This window comes from Neovison vison, chromosome 13, assembly GCF_020171115.1.
Source record: "Neovison vison isolate M4711 chromosome 13, ASM_NN_V1, whole genome shotgun sequence".
Lineage (NCBI taxonomy): Eukaryota > Metazoa > Chordata > Mammalia > Carnivora > Mustelidae > Neogale > Neogale vison.
Genome location: NC_058103.1, coordinates 61,073,577 through 61,094,991, shown reverse-complemented (window position 1 = coordinate 61,094,991; position 21,415 = coordinate 61,073,577). Strand labels below are relative to the sequence as shown.

At 44.8% G+C, this 21,415-nt stretch overlaps 1 protein-coding gene across 3 annotated transcripts in view; it reads right to left on the bottom strand.

The window, feature by feature from the left end:
• Positions 1-21,415, bottom strand: part of SLC25A21 (solute carrier family 25 member 21) — a 507,009-nt gene that overhangs the window by 30,638 nt on the left and 454,956 nt on the right. For all 3 annotated transcript variants that reach the window (XR_006381746.1, XM_044231633.1, XM_044231634.1), the window contains one exon: positions 19,710-19,817. Coding sequence is in view for 2 of the 3 variants with exons in the window: in XM_044231633.1 (XP_044087568.1) it covers positions 19,710-19,817 (108 nt within the window). In the remaining variant the exon portion in view is untranslated. The remainder of the gene's footprint in view (positions 1-19,709; positions 19,818-21,415) is intronic.

Sequence of the window (21,415 nt, the reverse complement as noted above, 5' to 3'; positions counted from 1 at the left end):
GAGTGCCTGGAGGTGGGCTTGTAGGGTAGCACGATCGGCAAAAGAAGAAACATGAGGATCAATAGGATTAAAAAGGTTTACAATAGGGGGTGGTGCCCCATATAATATCTCAAAGGGAGTCAATCCTAGGGGCCCGGGGGTATTCCTGGCCCTATATAGGGCCAGGGGCAGGAGGAGGACCCAGTCCCTAGAGCCAGTTGCAAGCGTTAATTTAGTTAAAGTCTCCTTGATTGTTCTATTCATTCTCTCTACCTGTCCTGAGCTCTGGGGTCTATATGCACAATGCAATTTCCAATCAATCCCCAATAATTTGGCCACCTTCTGACTTACCTGGGAGACGAAGGCTGGACCATTGTCGGTGCCTAATACCTGAGGTATTCCATACCTGGGGAAGATTTCTTCAAGTAGTTTCTTGGTGACCACATTCGAAGTCTCGTGCTTGGTGGGGAAGGCTTCTACCCATCCTGAAAAAGTGTCTACAAAAACTAACAAATATCTGTAACCATAGAGTCCAGGTTTTACTTCCGTGAAGTCGATTTCCCAGTGAATACCCGGGCGATGTCCTCGAACGCGCACTCCAGGGGCAGCGTAAGCCTTTCCGGTATTTACTTGTGCACAGACTAAGCAATTTCTAATTATGGATCGCAACGCCTTGTCTTGGTTTAGTAACAAATACGGTTGGTGCTCATTATTTAAGAGGGTTTTTATTTTGTTTTCACTCAGATGGGTCAGTGAGTGCAAGGATTGGACTATGTGGCGAGAATATGAAGTGGGCATAACAATTTTTTCGTCCATGGTATATGCCCCTTTCTGTGGATCCCATGTGGCCCCCATTTTCTTTAGCAGCTCCTGATCCTCAGAACTGTACTCCATAGGTTTATTATTTTCTTGTGGGGGCCCTATGCTCAGGGTGAGAATGGGCCCAGTTTCTTTTTCCCCCAGGGCAGCTTCCTTAGCAGCTTGATCTGCCAGCTGGTTTCCCCTTGCCACCGGGCTATTATTCTTTTGGTGACCCGGGCAGTGCATAATGCTTAACTTTTGGGGCAGGAACAAGGCCTTGAGCAGAGCCAGTATTTCAGGTTTATTTTTAATTTCTTTTCCCTCGGAGGTGAGGAGCCCTCTCCTCCGATAGATTTCGCCATGTATGTGGGCCGTAGCAAAGGCATAGCGGCTGTCGGTATAAACGTTTAGTTTCTTACCTTCTGCCATCTGCAGAGCCTGAGTCAGGGCAATGAGTTCCGCCCGCTGAGCTGATGTCCCAGGAGATAGCTTCTTGGACCAGATTACCTCTGTCTCATTAGTCACTGCAGCTCCTGCTCTTCGCTCGCCATTGTGCAGGAAGCTACTGCCATCTGTATACCAGGTGTAGTCTGCTCCCATGAGGGGCTGGTCCGTCAGATCCTTTCGGGTGCCATGAACTTCAGCTAGGATCTGGAGGCAATCATGTGTTTCCATAGTCTCAGGTAAGGGGAGTAGGGTGGCAGGGTTGAGCGCCACCACAGGCCCGAACTGTACACGATCAGTGTCCAGGAGCATGGCCTGATAATGGGTCAGGCGAGCATTGGAGAGCCACCTGTCTGGGGGCTGCTTGACCAAGGCTTCAACCGCATGGGGGGCCAAGATGGTAAGTGATTGGCCCAAAGTTAGCTTGCCCGCATCCTTGACTAGGATGGCAATGGCAGCCACCATTCGTAGACAGGGTGGCCAACCAGCAGCCACAGGGTCTAACTTCTTTGACAGGTAGGCCACCGGGCGCTTCCAAGGCCCTAGCTTTTGGGTTAGTACTCCCTTGGCATAGCCCTGTTTTTCATCTATGAACAGTTCGAAAGCCTTAGTTACATCTGGGAGTCCCAGGGCTGGGGATTCTAGTAAAGCCTTTTTGATGTTGAAAAAGGCCTGTTGCTGCTCCTCGCCCCAATGGAACCGAGCCCCTTGCTTAGTGAGGGGGTATAAGGGGGCTGCCATTTCCGCAAACCCAGGGATCCACAAGCGACAGAATCCAGCAGTTCCCAAAAATTCCCTTAGCTGTCGTGGGGTGGTAGGTGTGGATATGCGGAGGATAGTCTGCTTTCGTGCCTCAGTGAGCCATCTCTGTCCTTCCCTCAGCTGGTACCCCAAGTAGGTGACTTGTTTTTGGCATATTTGGGCCTTTTTTGCTGAGGCTCGGTATCCTAATTGTCCCAGTGTCTGTAAGAGGGCTCTAGTGCCACTCAGACAGCTTTCTTGGGTGTGAGCCGCCAAGAGGAGGTCATCGACATATTGAAGAAGTATCAGTGAGGGATGCTGCACTCGGAAATCAGCTAAGTCTCTGTGCAGCGCCTCATCAAACAGAGTAGGACTGTTCTTGAAACCCTGAGGAAGCCGAGTCCAAGTCAACTGTCCTGAAACCCCAAGATCTGGGTCCCTCCATTCAAAGGCGAAGAGTGGCTGGCTCACTGGATGTAGTCTTAAGCAGAAAAAAGCATCTTTCAAGTCTAGCACCGTATACCATCCGTGGGAAGGGGGCAGGGTGCTCAGTAGATTATATGGATTGGGTACGGAGGGATGTATGTCTTCAACCCTTTTGTTAACTTCTCTTAGATCCTGCACTGGCCGGTAATCTCCTGTGCCGGGTTTCTTTACCGGTAACAGAGGTGTATTCCAAGGTGACCGGCAGGGAATTAAAATTCCTTGATCGAGAAGTCTCTTAATATGAGGTCTGATGCCTTGGCGTGCTCCCTGAGACATTGGGTACTGCTTTATTGACACTGGGGTGGCTGTCGCCTTGAGTTGGATTATGAGGGGGGGTTGTTGGCGAGCCATACCCATGCCCCCCGTCTCCGCCCAGGCCGTAGGGAACTCTTTTAGCCAAGCTTCATTTTGGATCTCTGAGGATTGTTCAGGTTCATATAGTCTATATTCCTCCTCCAAATGGAGGGTTAGTACTTGTAAGGGTTCCCCATTGGGGCCTGTTATTGCCGCCCCTCCCGGGTTGAAGTGGATTTGGGCCTTTAATTTGGTTAGAAGGTCTCTCCCCAGTAACGGGTAGGGGCAATCGGGTACGTGTAGAAATGAGTGTGTCACCTTACCGGTAGCCAGCTGGACCCTGCGTTCCGTGGTCCACCGATAGTTCTTTCCTCCAGTTGCTCCTTGTACCCAAGCAGTTCGGTTGCTGAGTGGTCCTAGAGTCTGGGTTAGGACTGAATGCTGGGCCCCGGTGTCTACTAGGAAGGTAACTGGCTGCCCCCCGACGCTTAAAGTTATCCTGGGCTCAGGGGGGGGTTCCTGGCCCCGACTTCCCTAGTCTTCCAACGTCAGTAGGGACGTCAGTGGCTTGGGCATCGGAGGTCCTCTGAGACTCTTGGGGTTCTTGGGACACTCTCGTGCCCAGTGTCCTCTTTCCTTACAATAGGCACACTGGTCTTTGTCTAGTTTGGTCCCTCTTCGTTCTCGCTCTCCCAGTCTGACTCCCTCTCTGTTCTGTCCCTGAGTAACTACGGTGGCCAATACCTTAGTCAATTCCTTGCTCCGCTTTTTATCTCTTTCGTCCTGTGCCTCTTTCATTCTTAACCACATTCTTTCCTCTTTCTCTTCTGGAGTTTCTCTCTTATTGAACACCTTCTCTGCCTCCTTTAATAAATCAGAAAGTGTATACCCCTGTAACCCTTCTAATCTCTGTAATTTGCTCCTAATGTCAGGGCTTGACTGCCAGATAAAGGACATTGATACACTAGTAGCTTGCCCTTCATCATCAGGGTCATACGGGGTGTACATCCTATAAGCCTCCTTAAGTCTCTCTAGAAAGGCAGAAGGTGTTTCTTCCTTTCCCTGTATCACCTGCTTAACCTGAGCCAAATTAGTAGGCCGTCTCGAGGCTGCTCGGAGACCCGCTATGAGCAACTGGCGATAGAGACGAAGGCGCTCCCTACCTGCAGGTGTGGCGAAATCCCAATTTGGGCGGGTTAAGGGGAAGGCCATGTCGATCTCATTAGGCAGCTGGGTTGGTCGCCCATCGTCGCCCGGTACGTTTTTCCGGGCTTCCAGAAGGACCCTCTGCTTTTCCTCCGAGGTCAGCAGAGTCTGCAACAGCTGTTGACAGTCATCCCAAGTGGGCTGGTGGGTAACTAGAATAGACTCGATCAGGTTAGTTAGGGCGGCGGGGTCCTTAGAGAAGGGGGGGTTATGTTGCTTCCAGTTATAGAGGTCAGAAGCGGTAAAGGGCCAATACTGTGGCCGACCATTTGGACCTTCCCTCAAGGGTAATGCTTGGGAGGTTTGGCTCGGAGGCTGCGCGCGTCGATCTCTAAGCCGCCCAGCAATGGGCGACTCCAGAGGACCAGGCTCTCGACCAGGCTCTTGGCTGTTTGCAGCAGCCGCCGGGTATGGAGGCGGTTCCTCTGTTAACAGATCTATAAGGGGGGACCCCGTGTCTGGGGGCAAAACAGGAACAGGCTTGGGGGGCTTTGGGGACTTGTCTTGGAGTGGGGTGAGGGCGGGGTAAAGGGAAGAGGAAGTAGGGGTGGGTGGAAGAGATGCAGATTGGGGATGGAGCAACTGCTCCTTTGGGGGAGGTGGGGCAGTGGGGGTATTAGGGGAAGAGCAGGGTTTAGGAAGGGAAACAAAAGGCTGAACCCAAAGTGGGGGGTCTGAGACCAGAGCCTTCCAGGTGACGATGTAGGGCACCTGATCGGGGTGTCCGTTGGGTTCAGGGCTGAAAACTTTGGCTTCCACCTGAGAAATAATATCAAGGTTAAAAGTGCCACCGCGCGGCCATCCGACATTGAAAGTGGGCCACTCGGAGGAACAAAAGGTGACCCATTTCTTCTTCCGTATTTCCACCGACTGGTTGTTTGCTCGGTTCTGGACGTCGCCCCAGTGGCTAAGGGTCAGACTTAAGGGGGTAGTCACTGTCTGTCCCATAATCTCAAGGACAAAAAGGGTTATTATAACAGAGACAAACACTAGACTCAGACACACAACAACCAGACGCGCTGCGCGGCTTCGGCGTAAAACCGAAAGCAAAAATTCAAATGGAGATCCAGGGGGTCCGGATTCCCCCTCTCCAACCAAGGCCGCGTATCCCTCCGATACCGGCCGAGCTCCAAATGCCCCGCTGCCCCAGGGCATAGATGTCCCGAAGGACCCAAATGTCCCACCTGGTGGGACTACAAATGCCTCTGGAACGTCTTCCAGGGCTGCGAGGGAGAAGTCCGAGCCCGTCAGCTCCTTCTGGCCCCCGCCAAATACAAATGGATCCGATCGAACCCCAAACCAAACGCGTGCGCCAAATCACAAATAACAGATCCAGACACAACCTTAGACACTACGCAAAATTACAAGTAACCGACTACAACCACAAACCACAAACACAACGAATATAGCGCTGGCCAGCTTACCTCCTGACAGTGGGTCGGTGGTCCCTGGGTGGGGGTCTCGAATCCCAGGACGAGCCCCCAAATGAAAGATCCCCCGGGGCTCCAAGCACCCCGGGATGGACCCCTTCTCAGGAGGAGACCCCCGGACCCAAAAACCAAGCCGAGTCCACTGGTCAGATGCAAACGGCACGAGGTTTATTAAGTAGACACAGGTACCTGCGGGCGATCAAGTCTTAGGAGGACTCGCGCGCCCAGCCCTTAGTTCAGGGCCTTTTTATGGGGTTTGGGGAAGCGAAAACATACGTACAGAAGCAAAAGCACGGTTACAAAGTTTTCATTGGCTGGTTTGAATGTAAAGGCATACTTGGTGTTTGTAGATTGGCTAGTTCAAATGTAAAGGTGCGCGGGAATACCCCTGATTGGTTCGCTCAGCATCCTTCATTTGCATGTAGACTGACCATCGGCATTGGCCAGATCCCAATCCCTCATTTGCATGTAGACTGACCTTCGGCATTGGTCAGACTACAAACCCTTATTTGCATGTAGACTGACCTTCGGCATTGGTCAGACTACAAACCCTTATTTGCATGTAGACTGACCTTCGGCATTGGTCAGACTACAAACCCTTATTTGCATGTAGACTGACCTTCGGCATTGGTCAGACTACAAACCCTTATTTGCATGTAGACTGACCTTTCAACATTCCTCGTAGTATCTTATCACTTTTTACAACATGAGAGGATTGTTTAAGGGAGTGGGAGAAGGGGGTGTTGGCTAAGCAGAGAGAAGGGGGGAGGAGGGGGAAAGGGAGGGAGAAAACCCTTTTCACCTTCAAGCCAGAATTATTAGGGATTTCCCCCCCCCCACCCCAACATGAATAATCATGCCTAGATCCATGCTTTTACAATTAGGAAGCTCCAAAAGTAAACAAAATTGCATGCATACAAGGCCTTCAAGGGAAGATTGCTGGCAAAAACCCCCCACATCTTTGAATTAGTGAAACTAATGTCATGTAATACCTATCATCACTGCCTACATGTAAATAGCTGCATCCAGTTCTGGATTATCCAAAGTAATGGGGGGATTAGCCATCCAGGTAAACTGGTAATCCGTAACTGCATAATCCAAAAGGAATTTACCTTTTGTTCCTGAATCCAGCATATTTACTTTTCTAATTATGATTTTCTGGAGCAAATGTTACAAGTCAGTCTTGATCCCACTGCCTCTACAGTTTAAGCTGGCACTAGGTTAGGAATCAAGCATGCACAAAGAGCAGATGTTTGTAGCTTTCCTCAAGAGGGTGGGCGATCGGCATGTTTATCACTTGCTGTGATAAATGATAAATCAGTGGCACTGGGAGTGGTGGGTTACCTTTAACTTCCTTCCTTCCAGCCCTCCGACTGAGGACCCAATCTTGAAATACCCTGATTGCCCTCCAGATATCACTACCTTTGGAGCATGCTACAATGCTCACGGGAGTTTACCCTGAGGTTTATAATTCGTTATGATACAAGAACAACAATTCACGTGGGCTTCAATGAAAAGTTGAGTGATTGCTTCCTTTCGGAGGTACAGTACAAAGGATATCTCTCCTCGTTAAATTTTGACTGAATAGGAAATGGGGGAAATGCTCAGTATTTAAATTTGTTTTTTTTTTTCCCCCATGAAGCAAGCACTGATGTGACATTTGTTTGTTTTTTCACTGGAGCAGGTTGCTGGAGTGGTCTGCAGTCTGATGTGCTCTCTGACTAGAAGTGGTTTTTATCATGTGCAATTCAGGTTGTATCAGCAGAACAGAGTAGAACAAATCCAATCAGGGCTTTTCATCCAACTTGTATTTATAGTTGGGTAATTAACAAGATACATTTATATGAGCTTGTTTATATAGTAAATCCTACAGTTTTTGCTGATAAATGTTCTAAAAACTCTTAACTATAATACTACATTCAACTTCATCTTTTCACTTAAGATTAATTACAATACATTGTATTAAGCTTAAGGAAAAAAGACACATGAGAATGTATCTTAAAATAATAAAAAACATTTCATATAGGAAAACCAAAAATTCTCAAAAGGTTAAAGTTCGCTCCCTGCTCTACAAAATGGGACGTTTTTGTTTGTGTTCTGGCACATTGACTATCAACACAAATTATTTATTTTGGTTTTCAGAAGAGGCTTGAGGACAAGTTGAGCAGAAGTTCATTTCTTTTGGAAAGACTCTGGAAGTGCTGAGCAAACTGCCTGGGCTCTGCTCTCCTGCTCTGAGGAAGGCAGCCAGAGGGCAGATTTTAAACTCAAGTGCCTGGTTGAGCTTGAACTCTAGTTGTGAGTCATTAAGTAAAATCAGAGAGCAGCACAGTAGTTAGAAATAGTGGGTTGTCTTTCTCTGCTTGACTAATTTCACTTAGCGTAATCCTCTCCAGTTCCATCCATGTGGATGCAAATGGTGGGTCGTCATCCTTTCTGATGGCTGAGTCATATTCCATTGTGTATATGAACCACATCTTCTTTATATGTGGAACATAAGGAATAGCATGGAGGACCACAGGGGAAGGGAGGGGAAACTGAATGGGAAGAAATCAGAGTGGGAGACAAACCATGAGAGACTCTGGACTCCAGGAAACAAACTGGAGGGTTACAGGAGGGAGGGGTTGGGGGTGGGGGTAATCAGGTGATGGGTACTAAGGAGGGCAAGTTTTGTGATGAGCACTGGGTGTCACATGCAACTAATGAATTGCCGAACACTAAAAAAAAAAAAAAAAAAAAAGCAAAAAAGTATAATAATTTGGAAAGAAAAAAATGAGAAGACATAAAATAAGTAAATAGACAGATGATAGATAGATAGATAGATAGATAGATAGATAGATAGTGAGCGGGTTGGAGCCAGAGAGTCCCAGGTTAGCGTTTCAGCAATCCCACTTGCTAGCTTGGGCACGGGTTTTATCTGCTCTGATTTATCCTCACTTTACTCATCTGTAAAGTAACAATAATAAGAAAACAAGAGACTCTTCCTGATAGGATTGCTGTGATGATACAACTAAGTCAGTGGATTTTTTTGTCCTCTGTAAGCATTCACTACATATTAGCGGTTCATAATGATGGCAATTGTGCTGAGAATAACAAAAATAGTTTGAATAATAAAATAACAGGTAATTTCTTTGTGAGCTGAAGGCAAGGGCCTTAAAAAGGGTGGAGGCTGATTTGAGGGAGACGAAGGGCGTGCACAACGAGGCTCTTCCTTTTCATTCCTTCTGGCCATCCCTTCCTTTTCCCAAAGCCCTGGACCCTTGTGTCTACCAGAAATGCCTCATGCAACACAAAAAGGTCTGCTTCCTCTGAGTCTGATCAAATCCAGCTTCGGGGGCAAGAGCGCTTCTCCAGTGAGCTTCCACACCCCAGGGGCTTTCTTCTCTGTAGCAGCAGATCCTGTAAAATGGCTTCTTCCTTACCTCTCAGAGTTAATATCCTTGGTAAGAATTCTCCAGTGGGTAAGTCTGTGGGCTATAGAAGCAAGGCCGCAGGGGAGCAAAGGTTGGGAATGAAAAAGTCACCCACTGGACCTCCACCTCACACCTCACACAGCTTACAGCCTGGAGAGCACATTCATGTGTGTCACCAGGTACCTGGAACATAGTAAGTGCTCATCAGTGTTAATCATTATCACAGATGTCTGGTACTTCACATATATCCCACAGTTTAGCCTCCCAGCGAAGGTGTGAGATAGGTATTATCATTATTCCCATTTGGCAGATGGGGAAACTAAGGTTGTGTTACTTGCTCAAGATCACAGAGGTAGTGCCTCTCCTACTCCAAGTCTGTACTTTTATACTCTGCATGGTTTTGCCATTGTAACCTATCTGACAGCTTTTCTCAATTTGTAGGGTGTCCAGTGGGTCTATTTCCCTTATTTTGCAGGTGAGAAAACAAGGATTGTTAAATAGCAGGCCCAAAGTAAAAATGCTGGTAAATAGCTTAACCAGAATTCTGCCTCTAATCCAGTGTGGTTCTCATTCTGTGGGCTCAGTCTTGTTCTGCATTTGTGGTAAGAGCTTCAGAGTTGGATCATCCAATGGATACAAGTAGGAGATGCATCCTAACTCCAATATATTCTTCTTGGGACTTTGCGATGGAGAATAACCAGAGTTCTCTAACTTCCCACAAAGAGTAGAAGTGTGCAACATGGTGTCACACACATGTAAGCAAATATTTAATTAGAAAGGCAAAACATGATTTCCACTGGGATGCTTAAATAGGAAAATATAGAATCATTTTGACTAGATCTCTGTAAACACAAAAAATTTTACTAAACTTATTTGATTACAGGGCTTCCATTTCAAAACAAAAATGGTGACTGACCAGCATCATCAGCCAAGTGATTCCAATATTATCCAGCCCGGCGGGTCACCTACCAGTTCAGTTTCCTTCCAACATTTAGAGTCACTGCAATTTTCATATTTAGTTACCAGTTGCGAGCCAAATGGCATTCTAACTTTCTTAGACATACTCCTTGTCAACTCCACCAGAATGCAAGCAGGGGAGCATAAGTAGATTGGAATGTGGCTAAGACTATGATATCACACTGTTCTCCACACTGGTTATTGAAATCCTCCGGGCACTCGTACCTGCCAGAGTATTTCCACTTGACGTAACTCAGAGTCTTTAGGCTTCATTTTAACTATTGCCAACTGCTAATTCTGGTAACTCTTTGCTCTCTCATGCGTTCGTTTCTTCAACGAAGACCCATTGTGTGCCTACGAGGTGCCGCATACTGTGTAAATGTCTCATGCAGGACTTCGCTCCTATTCTAGAAATTTAAATACATTTGCTTGGGTTTTTATTTAAGGAGGTAGGCCGATAATTTATTTTTTTATTTTTTATTTAATTTATTTATTTATTTGACAGACGGAGATCACAAGTAGGCTGAGAAGCAGGCAGAGAGAGAGGAGGAAGCAGGCTCCCCGCGGAGCAGAGAGCCCGATGCGGGGCTCCATCCCAGGACCTGGGACCATGACCTGAGCTGAAGGCAGAGGCTTTAACCCATTGAGTCACCCAGGCGCCCCAGGCCGATAATTTTTAGGCCCCCCTGAGCGTATTCCACGATGGTTATGAAATATGGGCTCAATTTTCTGTTTTAAAAGTCCTTAAGAGGCTTGATTAATAAGATTCTTTGTACCACCCCAGGGCACTGGTTTCCTTACTCACGGAGAATCCAGGATTACCAGCAAATCACAGAGTTAATATCCTGACTTATGGCAGCCTGAGCTATTTTGCCTGGAGGTCTTCCATCCAACTACTGACCATAGCTGGCTCTGATCAGCTTGTGAGATCACAGACTGAGGTGCAGGCAGCAGGCACTGTTCTCTGGGTGAATAGCTGTCAGAGTGCGGCCAATGGGTAGAGACATGGGGTGTGTGTCCATGAATTTCCTCCACCCCTGAAGCCAGAGAAGAGCTCTAGGCACACCATGTCAAAAGGCGGCACGCTCCGTATGCGTTCCCTTACTTGCTTCCCAGGACAAGGTGAATTCTTTGTATTTTAGAGCCAATGCAATAGAGGGTTACATTGAATTTCGTCACACAGCTGGAACGCAAACCGGATGAGACCCTCGCACAATGGAGCGAGTGTCCATGTCTGGAGAAACACTGCTTTGTTCCAAAAGAGGAGATCCAGTTGCTGCATTTAGGCAGGAAAATACCTTGGTTCCTCAGGAGATCGATGATCACTTATGTTTTTCATTACTCAAATAAAGTCTTGAAGCATTTTTATAAATTTGGGGGGACAAAAAGGAAAAAATAATCCCTTCCTTTTATTTGAAAACAAGCTGTAAGTGAAAGAAGAGGAATTGGGCTCAAAATCCCACACTTAAACTTCGCTTTTGCTGAGAGATATTTCGCTAAGTCATCATTATAGCTTATTTTAATAGGGCAAGATTATGGCAAAAAGTCACGCCAGATACAATTAGGTTCTATCTGGAGTTTTGTTTGATGAATGGGTCTATTTTTTAAACAGTCTGTGAGTGGAAAGTAATTTGCCATAAACAAACTTTCCCAGATGCTCTGCCACAAACATCCTTAGACACCAAGCTGCCGCTTGCTAATGGTCCCGTGAGGAATACCTAGGTGAAGAGATGCTGCCGCCGTGCCTCGCTCCTGCCACCGCTGTCAGAGCAGGGGGGAGGGGAACCACACTGGGGGGACTGCTCAGAAAAAAGTGGGACCACGGAAGGAGCCTTTGCTTTTTCCTGGTTCAAGAAATACTTCTGACTTTCCCTTCAGTGTCATGATCACCCACATTTCTTGATCCCAATAGAAGCAGTGTGGTTGCTTAGAAAGAGAACTCTATGTTAACGTTGGGTTCCTAAGAGCTGCTAATTTCATTAGGCCTTATTTTCCCCTATCTCTAACACCGAGAGAAAGCCATCCACCTTATAGGGATAGTGGGGGAATTTGAAATACCAAGTATGTGTGGGCATTGGAAAAGTGGAAGGAAGCACAGGCAGTTACAGAAGCCCTGGGATCAGGGGTTAGTGAGGGTGGAAAACTGACTGGTTTTTCTTTCTCTCTTTCTTTCTTTCTTTCTTTTTTTTTTTCCCTAAAGATTTGATTTACTTATTTGACAAACAGAGATCACAAGTAGGCAGAGAGGCAGGCAGGGGCCTGGGGGTGGGGTTCCATCCCAGGCCCCTGAGATCAACACCTGAGCTGAAGGCAGAGGCATAACCCACTGAGCCACGCAGGCACCCCAACTGGTTTTTCTTTATATAGCCCTGTATTACTTGATTTGTAGGGGAAAACAAACCAATGTAATACTTTTACAATTTGAAAAACTATATAAATTGAAAAAAATCAAATAGAGGAAAAACCATGTAAGGCATCTTACACAGTATCTGGCATATAGTAGATGTTCTGTAAATGGTAGCTATTATCATTACTTCAAAGTCTCAGTTCTGAAAGCAAAACTCTAGCGTTCCTGGCACAGCTGAATGGAAGACTGAAGTCTATTTTCTGTAAATGATAATAGAGAGACAACTTGGCTGCTGCCTTAGGTATTGTTGAAAGATAACTATAGGAATGGATTCATATACATAATTCACTTTTCTGCCCACAAGAATCATAGACTGGAAAGAAATAATTTAGATACTGAAGAGTTTCCAGGCAATGTTTCACATGGTAATGCAGGAAAAATTTGAACTTAACTCAGTACATCATCAAGAATGTTGACATGCCCTTGAAGCTGGCTTCTCACACTATCTGTAAACAGGGCCACACGCTCACTCTCTAACTCAACTTCCCTCTTTCTTGAAAGAGATAATCACAAAATGCAGTCCTTCTATTTACTTTATGTTGACTCCAGGTACTATAACTAAGTTTAAACATTTGTCGATTGCCTGTGGAGAAAACAATCACTAAGCTTTGTGAACTCCTAAATGATCTAACTGATCTCTACTAGATTACCGAACTGCCAGAAGAAAGTGTTTGGAATTATATCTAGTGGTGTTTATCCAAAACCAGAATCAAACCCTGAACTAATTTAAAAACAAAAACAAAACAAAACAAAACAAATCCCAAAAAACCCTATCTTTAAAGATTCTACTATCAATGACACATTCACTATCTGTTCACTGAACCTAAAAATTACAATTATAAAGGTAGAAGACTAATTATTCCTTTCTTGGGTTGAGCGTCTTTAAAGACTAAGTAGAGGGGAAACAGGCTTTTGCAATTCACTTAAGCCTTAGTTTCATGTTTGGGGGTGAGAATGATTATGTTCATATGTTATGTAGATAAAAATGAGTAGAAGGAAAACCTGTCCCCCATCGACACATCAGAGGCAAATCCTATAGACCTCAAGGGAAGGAAAACATAACCCGTTAGCCAAATAATAACTTTGAAGTGCATTTCAAAGTCGAGAGAAAAACTGGGAACCAATTCATCCAAGATTTTGCTCCTGGGGAGAAATTCACATTTTCCAGGCTTGGAGACAGCATACCAGCCAAGCACCACTTGGCTTAGCACAAGTGATAGGGGACTTCTAGGTCTTATAAATCTATAGCTTAAAAACGATGCACCCAGTTGGAGGGGAGAAAGGTCCTATAAGGACAACAAGCTATAAAGTCACACTTTTGGCGAGACTGGATATGCAAACCATCTCCAGTAGAATAATCCTCGGGCAAGCCTAGCCCTAAGCCAAAGAGACTACAAACCAGAACAACACTTTGCTCGGGTTTAGTTTGAAGGACGGGGGGAAATTTGGGTCTATCCCGATTTTATTTGAACATGTTTTTACACCCACTGAACCAAACCAGAGCATGACAAAGCTGTGATTACTTTGCTCCCCACAGAAGGTCAAGCATATTTAAATTAGAGACCGGTTTTCTTTATTCACTGTGAATTTTAAGATGCTGGCCAAGATTCTGGTATTGGAATTGGAGGAAGTGTGGCAGGGATTATAGTCTTTGACTGATATGGTGGTAATTTAAAAAGTGGAGGCAAGACAAGCGCACCTATTGAAATACTTTACACAGAAGCTGGAAGGAGATGAGGGAAGTATCAGGAACCAAATGAACCACAGTTTCTTTGTATTTTTAGAAGAGTTTATGGCTACACTGAGTGGGAAGGCGTATTTTATGGGTAACAGACTTCTGCCTGGCGAGAGAATCAAGGCTAGACCACAGAGGGGAGAACCCAAGCAGCCCCAGCCAGCGAGTTACCTGCCATTCCTGGAAATCCTCATGGGAATTGCACTTGGGGCTCCAAGAATATCACAGACACAACCTCTGCTCTCAGCCAGTCCTGCTCCTGGACCCCAGCGAGAGGGGGCCCCCGTTCAGGAACCCATTCTTCAGAGGACCCCATTCTGGTCCTTTGCCAGCCATGCCCTCCCTGTAGGACCAAGGGGGATATCTGCCTCCTTCCCACAACCTCCTTCGAGACGTTACTGCGCTCCTGAGACTGCGGCAGTCCCCACACTTCATCTTTCCCACCCTATCATTGCCTACAAGGCATTATGTGTAATATTTTTCTACAGATTTATTTATTTCAGAGAGAGAGAGAGAGAGTGAATGCACAACCTCATGAGTGGGTGGGGGGGAGGGGCAGAGGAAAAGCCAGATTCCTGAAGTAGACTCTCTGCCTGGACGGAGCCCAACTTGGGACTCCATCCCAGGACCCAAGATCACAACCTGAGCCAAAAAATCAAGAGTCGGACGCTTAACTGACTGAGCCTCCCAGGGGCCCCTCGTTAAATGGATTATTAAGACTTCTGTCGGCGACGGTCGCCCTCGGCTGATGGTCTCCCTTACAGAGCTTCTCCCCGCTGCAGCAACTTTCTGGGAGATGTTCGTCTTTAAAGGACCATGTTGACTCTCCTTCCCCTGGCTGCAGAAATAGGAAAATCCACAATTCCCGTGTAGGACTCTGGAGTGGTTCGTCTCTAAAGCGTGAGGGTAGAAGGGCTGAAGAGTAGACGGGCTGCCTGGAAACCTAGGCTACTGGCTGCGGAAAGCACAGTGATCTCGCTGCAGAACCAGCCTCGGGGGAAACCGCTCTGCTTTCTTAAAGGTGGCAATTCTGCCTGCAGCCCATCCATTCAGTGCTCCCCCCACAACTGGTAGCTATAATTAACTGAAAAGGCTGGAAATGAGCTTCGTTCACAACCTCCAGGTGAAGTGATTAAGCAGGTTGGATGAGGAGTACATGTTTGGGGCACCTGGGTAGCTCCGTCAGTAAAGCGTCAGACTCCTGATTTCGGCTCAGGTCGTGATTGCAGTGTCTTGAGATGGATGCCCTTGCTGGGCTCAGTGCTGGGCATGGAGCCTGCTTAAGATTCTTTCTCTCCCGTTCCCACTCCCCTCAAAACAAAAATACACATGAATTTTGTACAACTATTCCAGAGGAAGCATATCTTGATTGTGGTGGGAATCTTTCCAAAGTGGCTTCGTGTGTGTGTGTGTGTGTGTGTGTGTCTGTCTGTCTGTCTCTGGCTTCTGCTGCTATCTGCTGGCTATTTACAGCTGACAGAGATCCGGCTACTTCTGTTCATGACAGCAGACCTGCATCTGAGTTTAAAGACCTTGTCCGTAGGTGCTGTAACTAGGCTGCCAGCCCTTAAGCCTTGATGAAGTATTATGGCTGAATAAATCCTACTGGCACCTACCTGAGCACTGCCTAGCGGGGACTGAGGGAGAAATGGACCACGCTCAGTAAGCTGTCCACGTGCCCTCGGCTGGTGTCAGCTGTGACCGCTCAATATTAATTGGGATACTAGCTCAAGATAAAGGTCTTTAGGTAACTTTAAACATTTGTAATATCAACTTGCATCTTGAAATAGTTACCATTGGTTGACTTCCTACCAAGTACCAGGTTCTATGTTAAGATCTTTGCATATATTATATTCTCATAAAAATGTGTAATAACAACTACTGACACATTAAACCATCACATAGGCTGCGTTGACAGCTTTGCATACACATCTCAATCCTATTATTATTATTTTTCTCTAACAAAATAGGAAAAACTATGGTCAGAGTGGGAAACATGAACTTACCACATAGTCAATGACAGAGATGGGCCTCTGGAGCTTGTGCTACTGGCCACTTCATACAAATGCTGTGCTGTGGGGCGCCTGGGTGGCTCAGGGGGTTAAAGCCTCTGCCTTCAGCTCAGGTCATGATCCCAGAGTCCTGGGATTGAGCCCCGCATCAGGCTCTCTGCTCAGTGGTGAGCCTGCTTCCCTCCTCTCTCTGCCTGCCTCTCTGCCTACTTGTGATCTCTGTCTGTCAAATAAATAATAAATAAAATCTTTAAAAGAAAAAAAAAATGCCTTGCTGTAAGACAGCTGGACTGACAGCCATCGTTTCCTCACCAAGGGAACTGCACGAAACTTGTTCAAGGCCATGTAAAAAAAATGGTAAAGAGATTTCTCTCTCTCCAGCCCTGGGCCAGATTTGCCAGTTCACCAGTGGCCTTCCTGTTCAGACAGCTCTGTTCATATATGTTCTTTGATAGTCTGCATGTAAGGTTTAAACTTTTTTTTTTTTTAAACAAATCAGAGCAGGAAGAAAAAAAACTACTATAAAAGAAGTAATGGAAACTGAATTGTGCAACATTGAGCCTTAAGATGGGCCAGCAACTCATTTCTACCCAAATCAGCTGAGAACCCTCTCCTTAAAGGGAGACTTGATCCTGGCAAAGCCATAGAACATTTCTTTTGGATTACACACTTTTCTTTATACTGTTTTGTATTTCCTGAATTTTCTACGATGAAAGTGCTACTTTTTAAAGTAAATATTCATAGGTAATGCTGAATACATTCTCATGTTAAACATTTAACTACACAAAACCCTTCCCTTAAATGCTTACCTTCCACGCCCCCTATTCTAGTCTCCTTTCCAGAGGCAATCACAATTTAGAAGTTTCTATGCATTCGTCTGCATGACAGACCTGCACAGGCCAATATGGAAATCACAATCCATATGTGGTTATTGAACACTTGAAATGGCCTGGTTCAAACCGAAGTGTGCTTGTAAGCATAAAATACACACGAAATTTAAAGACCAAATCTGAAGAATGTAAAATATCTCATCTAACTTCTATATTAACTACATGTTGAAATGACCATATTTGGGGTGTATTGGGTTAAAGAATTAAAAATAAATGAAATACAGTATTAAATTAATTTCACGTTTCTTTTTGCCTTTTTAAATATGGTACTATAAAATATAGCTTACATTATATCAGTATTAGCCATTATCGGTATTGCTCTGGAGTCTAGACCATTTTTAATGTGTTTACACACTTATTTATATAAAATAAGTATTTCTTGTGCTTTTTAACATACATATGCACTACTTTAAAACCTGGACTCAAACTTTTTTTTAAATGTATAACCTTTAAATGCATTGATCATTGTATTGATTCCTTTCTTCTTTCCTTTCTCCTCCTCTTCCCCACCCCATCCACCACCTCCAATGCACACACTTCTTGACAAGCTGACAAGGCCTCAGAGTGAAGAAAAGTAATCATTATTTTTGGCCATCCAAATGCTGAAGCGAACACACCTAACAGTTGGATTATTCCAACCCAGGCACAGATTAACAAAAAGGTGTTTCCTTTTTGGATAAAAGAAAGTGCTAGTCAGTGGAGGAAGACACTGGAGTTAGTGGGTCCTAGACAAAAGAAATAGGAAATAGCAACAATTGCCAAAAATGACTACCAGTTATTTTTCAAGAACTAGATCCAAATTTGCTATTCTCATCATGTCATCTGTTCCTTTCAGGTTTTTTTTTTTAAGAAAGCACAGTTCCGTTACTTCATGTTGGGTGACTATGTACCACTAACACCTTTTCCCTTGATCAGTACTGCCTATTAAGCGCTACCTCAGTTCAGTAACTGAATCTTGATCGTTGCCGGAAATAAATGCTGACGTGTGTAATCACGTCTGACTCATCGAAGGTTGTAATGTACTGAACATTTTTGTTTTGTCTAAATACCTAAAAATGAGTCCAGTTCAGTGGATTCTGCAAAGGAAATAACCCCAGACAAGCTCCTGTTCTTCCCCCCACTTAAAAACTGCCTGCCTGCATAGACGCACACAGTTGACACATGGCGCACTCCGGTCAGTGAACGGGGACCACGCACACACAGGGCAGTTTTGGGTTAGGCTGGCAGGGTGTTTCCCGTGTTCTAGACAGGCCTTAGCACATGCAACCCATTAGCAGCTCTTACTTGGCCTCAGTGGGGAAGCTCCTTGAGGGCAGAGGAGAGACAAAGAACATTAGGCGTGAGCAGGGGTGTTGTGATAACTCACTATTTTCATCCCCTACCACCCGTGCTCTGTGGTGCTCTGTCCCAGTCTCGTCCTTCAGGTTACGTGCTGCCTTGATAAAGGACGGCCGCTGAATATCTGTTTTCCGTTGTCCCCTGAACAGGGTGTCCCCTGTTCACCCTGACGCATGGTGACCAGCTTCACCATGATAAAGAGGAGGCCACGGAAGAGGAGGAGCTCCACAATTTTCTTCTAATTGGTAACTCTGCCAGTCTAATAAATCAAAATTCCCTTGAACAGATTTCATGGGAGCTCCTCCATTTCAGCAGGGCATTTGAGAAGTGTTTCTTCTCTTTTCTTCCTATTCCTCACCATCTTTTTCCTTCGTTCAAGGAAATAGGAAACAAAACAAAGACTAGGGCCATGCAAGGATGTTCAGTCTTTACCCAAGTGCCGAATATCACCGCAGTTAAGGCAACCTTTTGAAACTTGAAAAAAAAATTTTTTCCCTTAATTAGGATTGACTTCATCTGAGCGGATACTATCTGCACTAGCAGCCCAACCCTGTGCTCCTTGGGTCTTGGCAGCCTCAGGTGAGTCAGGCCCCCTTCTCCTTTCCCACACCCCTGTTCGAGAAGCTGCCAGGGAGCTCTCAAACAGTACCAGCAGGCAGGAAGTGGGGTGGGAGCCAGGGGGGTCTCCACCCATTAGCAGCTGCTTAAGTAGTAGGCAGGGGAACTATTCTACAGAGAACTTCAGGTCAGCAGATACTCCAAAGCAATTTATACCACATGCTACCCAGTTGGGGAATTAACTCAAAATGCTAAGGAAGGATGGACCTGGAACGCCAGTCTCCTTATTTTCTCCCTACCTGGTGCTTGGCACCCAAAAGAATAAAAGAAGAACCGTTGGACTTGGTGGTTTCAAAGGAATCATTAGGCAACTGGGAGGAAGTGAAGGCAGGACACGCCAAGGGCACCTGTCTTCATGGAACACCGAGTACCACTGATTAAATGTCAGGACCCATCATTGCCCGAGTGGTGACGTCTACCCAGGTTCAGTAACTTGCTTCATTCAGGTTAAACCAAAAGACAAGCTTGACAGACTATCAGACTCTTTGGGGGAGGGCAGTGGGTGGAGTGGAGAAAGGAGTAAGGCAATTTTAAAAAATGACTTCATAATATATTTTTTTAAAAGCACAATTTTATCACCTCTGTGGTTTTTGCTTCCATTTCTTCTAGCGTAATGTGAAGTAGAAGCGTAATGTGAAGTAGAAGTTTTGCTAAAAGTAGGGGAAACAGTTCCAAATAATTCATTATAGATTACATTCCAAATCTAAAGTAAAAACTTGTAAACATGCATTTGTCTGTTGGACTTTAGAACATTTTTGTTCACACTTCCCTTGTGGAAGAAATTTTACTTTTTTCTTATGCTACTTCCTTAAGAATAATTTGCTATAAAAAAAGAATAATTTGCTATGGCTTTAACAAGTGACTAAGAGCTGGGTTCATAATTATATATATAGCATGTACATATATTAAAAATAATTGTTTACATTCCCTCACCAATAGGAAAACATCAAATGATTACCTCCGTAAATTTGTTCCGATTCGCTTGCAAGCCAACTTTTACTACCTCAAAAGGGTTAACCACGATAGCTTCTGTTAGTCCAGATCCTAATCCAGCAATGGCAAATGTCTAGAAAAGTTAAATCAATCAATACTTTAAAACAAGTTATGTGCACTGGGTTAAACATCTTACTCATTATAGTCTGCAGCTGAATGTTATGGGGAGAATGGAGAAACGCACAAAAATGCACCATATACCATTACTAAACAGCTTTAGTTCTTGATTGGATGCTGACAATTCATGAAGAAGAAATTACAGAAGCCACAAACCACATCCTAACAATTCAAAATAAAATGTCAAAGCCCCATCAACAGCAACTTTTTCCTTTAATGAAAAGAAAGGTTGTTTTAGTGATTTAAGGTGGATACTAAAACATCTGCACATGCAACAATTAAGAGAGTTTGACTTGTAAAAGGAGAGCTTCTTTTTTAAAAACATCTACTTAAATCATTACTGAGCATCTCAAAAACTTCAAGTAGCAGAACCAAAAATAAAAAGTTTATAACTAAATTTCAGGTAACCAAACAGTGCAGCTGAAAACATTTAAATGTATAGCCTGGTTGTTAGAGTCACTATTCTAGACAATTGGCAAACCAAAAGAATTTTTATTCATCCTTTCCTTATTTAAAACAAAACAAAACAAAACTCCCAGTAACTGCCCTATTCTTCTGGATGCAGAAAATGAGGAATAAAAGTTGACATCAGAAATGGCGAGGTTGTTCTGCAAGGCTCAGCTAAAATCTACATCTCTCAAACGATGAGGTGAAGTTCTTATTTGCTCTGAGTTAAGAGTTTCTGCAGTAAGGAACTACAGCTTTCTTGACTTCTCCTCAAAGTAGAATGTTTAAGGGTTTTTCAGAAGATGTGTATCAAAAATAACCACAACAATTAAAATACACACATACACACACACACACATACACACATACCAGAAAAACAAAATGAAACAAAGCCTCAAATCTTCAAACCAGATGCTGGAAAACAGTAACTCTTTAGTGTTGAAGCTCTAATTCCAGGAGAAGAGGGAACGCTATATACAACCAAAAGAAGATAAAAGCCAATGAAGAACAAAGAACAGAGAACTCTTGCTAAGAGTCTCTAATTTCTTCAAAGTAGAAAACAAAAAGAGAAAAGAGAAATGAATATTCCCTAGCTTTGGAAGAAAAAGCAAGGTGGAACAAGGGAGGAGCTAGAGGGAGGTCTGGGTTCTGGTTCTGCCCCTTCTTGGCTGTGTGACCGGGGCTGCCATGTGCATTAGTTTGAGCACAGAACAAGGGGTGTGTGTGTATATATTTTAATTGTTGTGTTTAGGCTGAGATCCAGCCTGCACCCCACTTGCCAAGCTGGAGCCCTGGAGAGGCATCTGCCAGGAGAAAGGGCAACTTTGCCTAATTCACACGAAGGCACCACAAGTGTGAGCTGCAGCTCAGTGTCTAAATCACAGAACCTTTTATAAGCCACAGTTTTTTCATCTGTATAATGGAGAGAATGTTATCTAATCTTCCTACCTCTTATGAGGATCAAAACAATGTGTGAAGCCCTTTGTAAAGTGCTTTACAAAAACCATTGTTCCTGTTGCACATAAAAATGCAGAGGAAGAATGGGATAGTATACAGATTCAAGGAGAGGGAATAATTAGTCACGTTTTCCTTTCATGCCCCTTCATT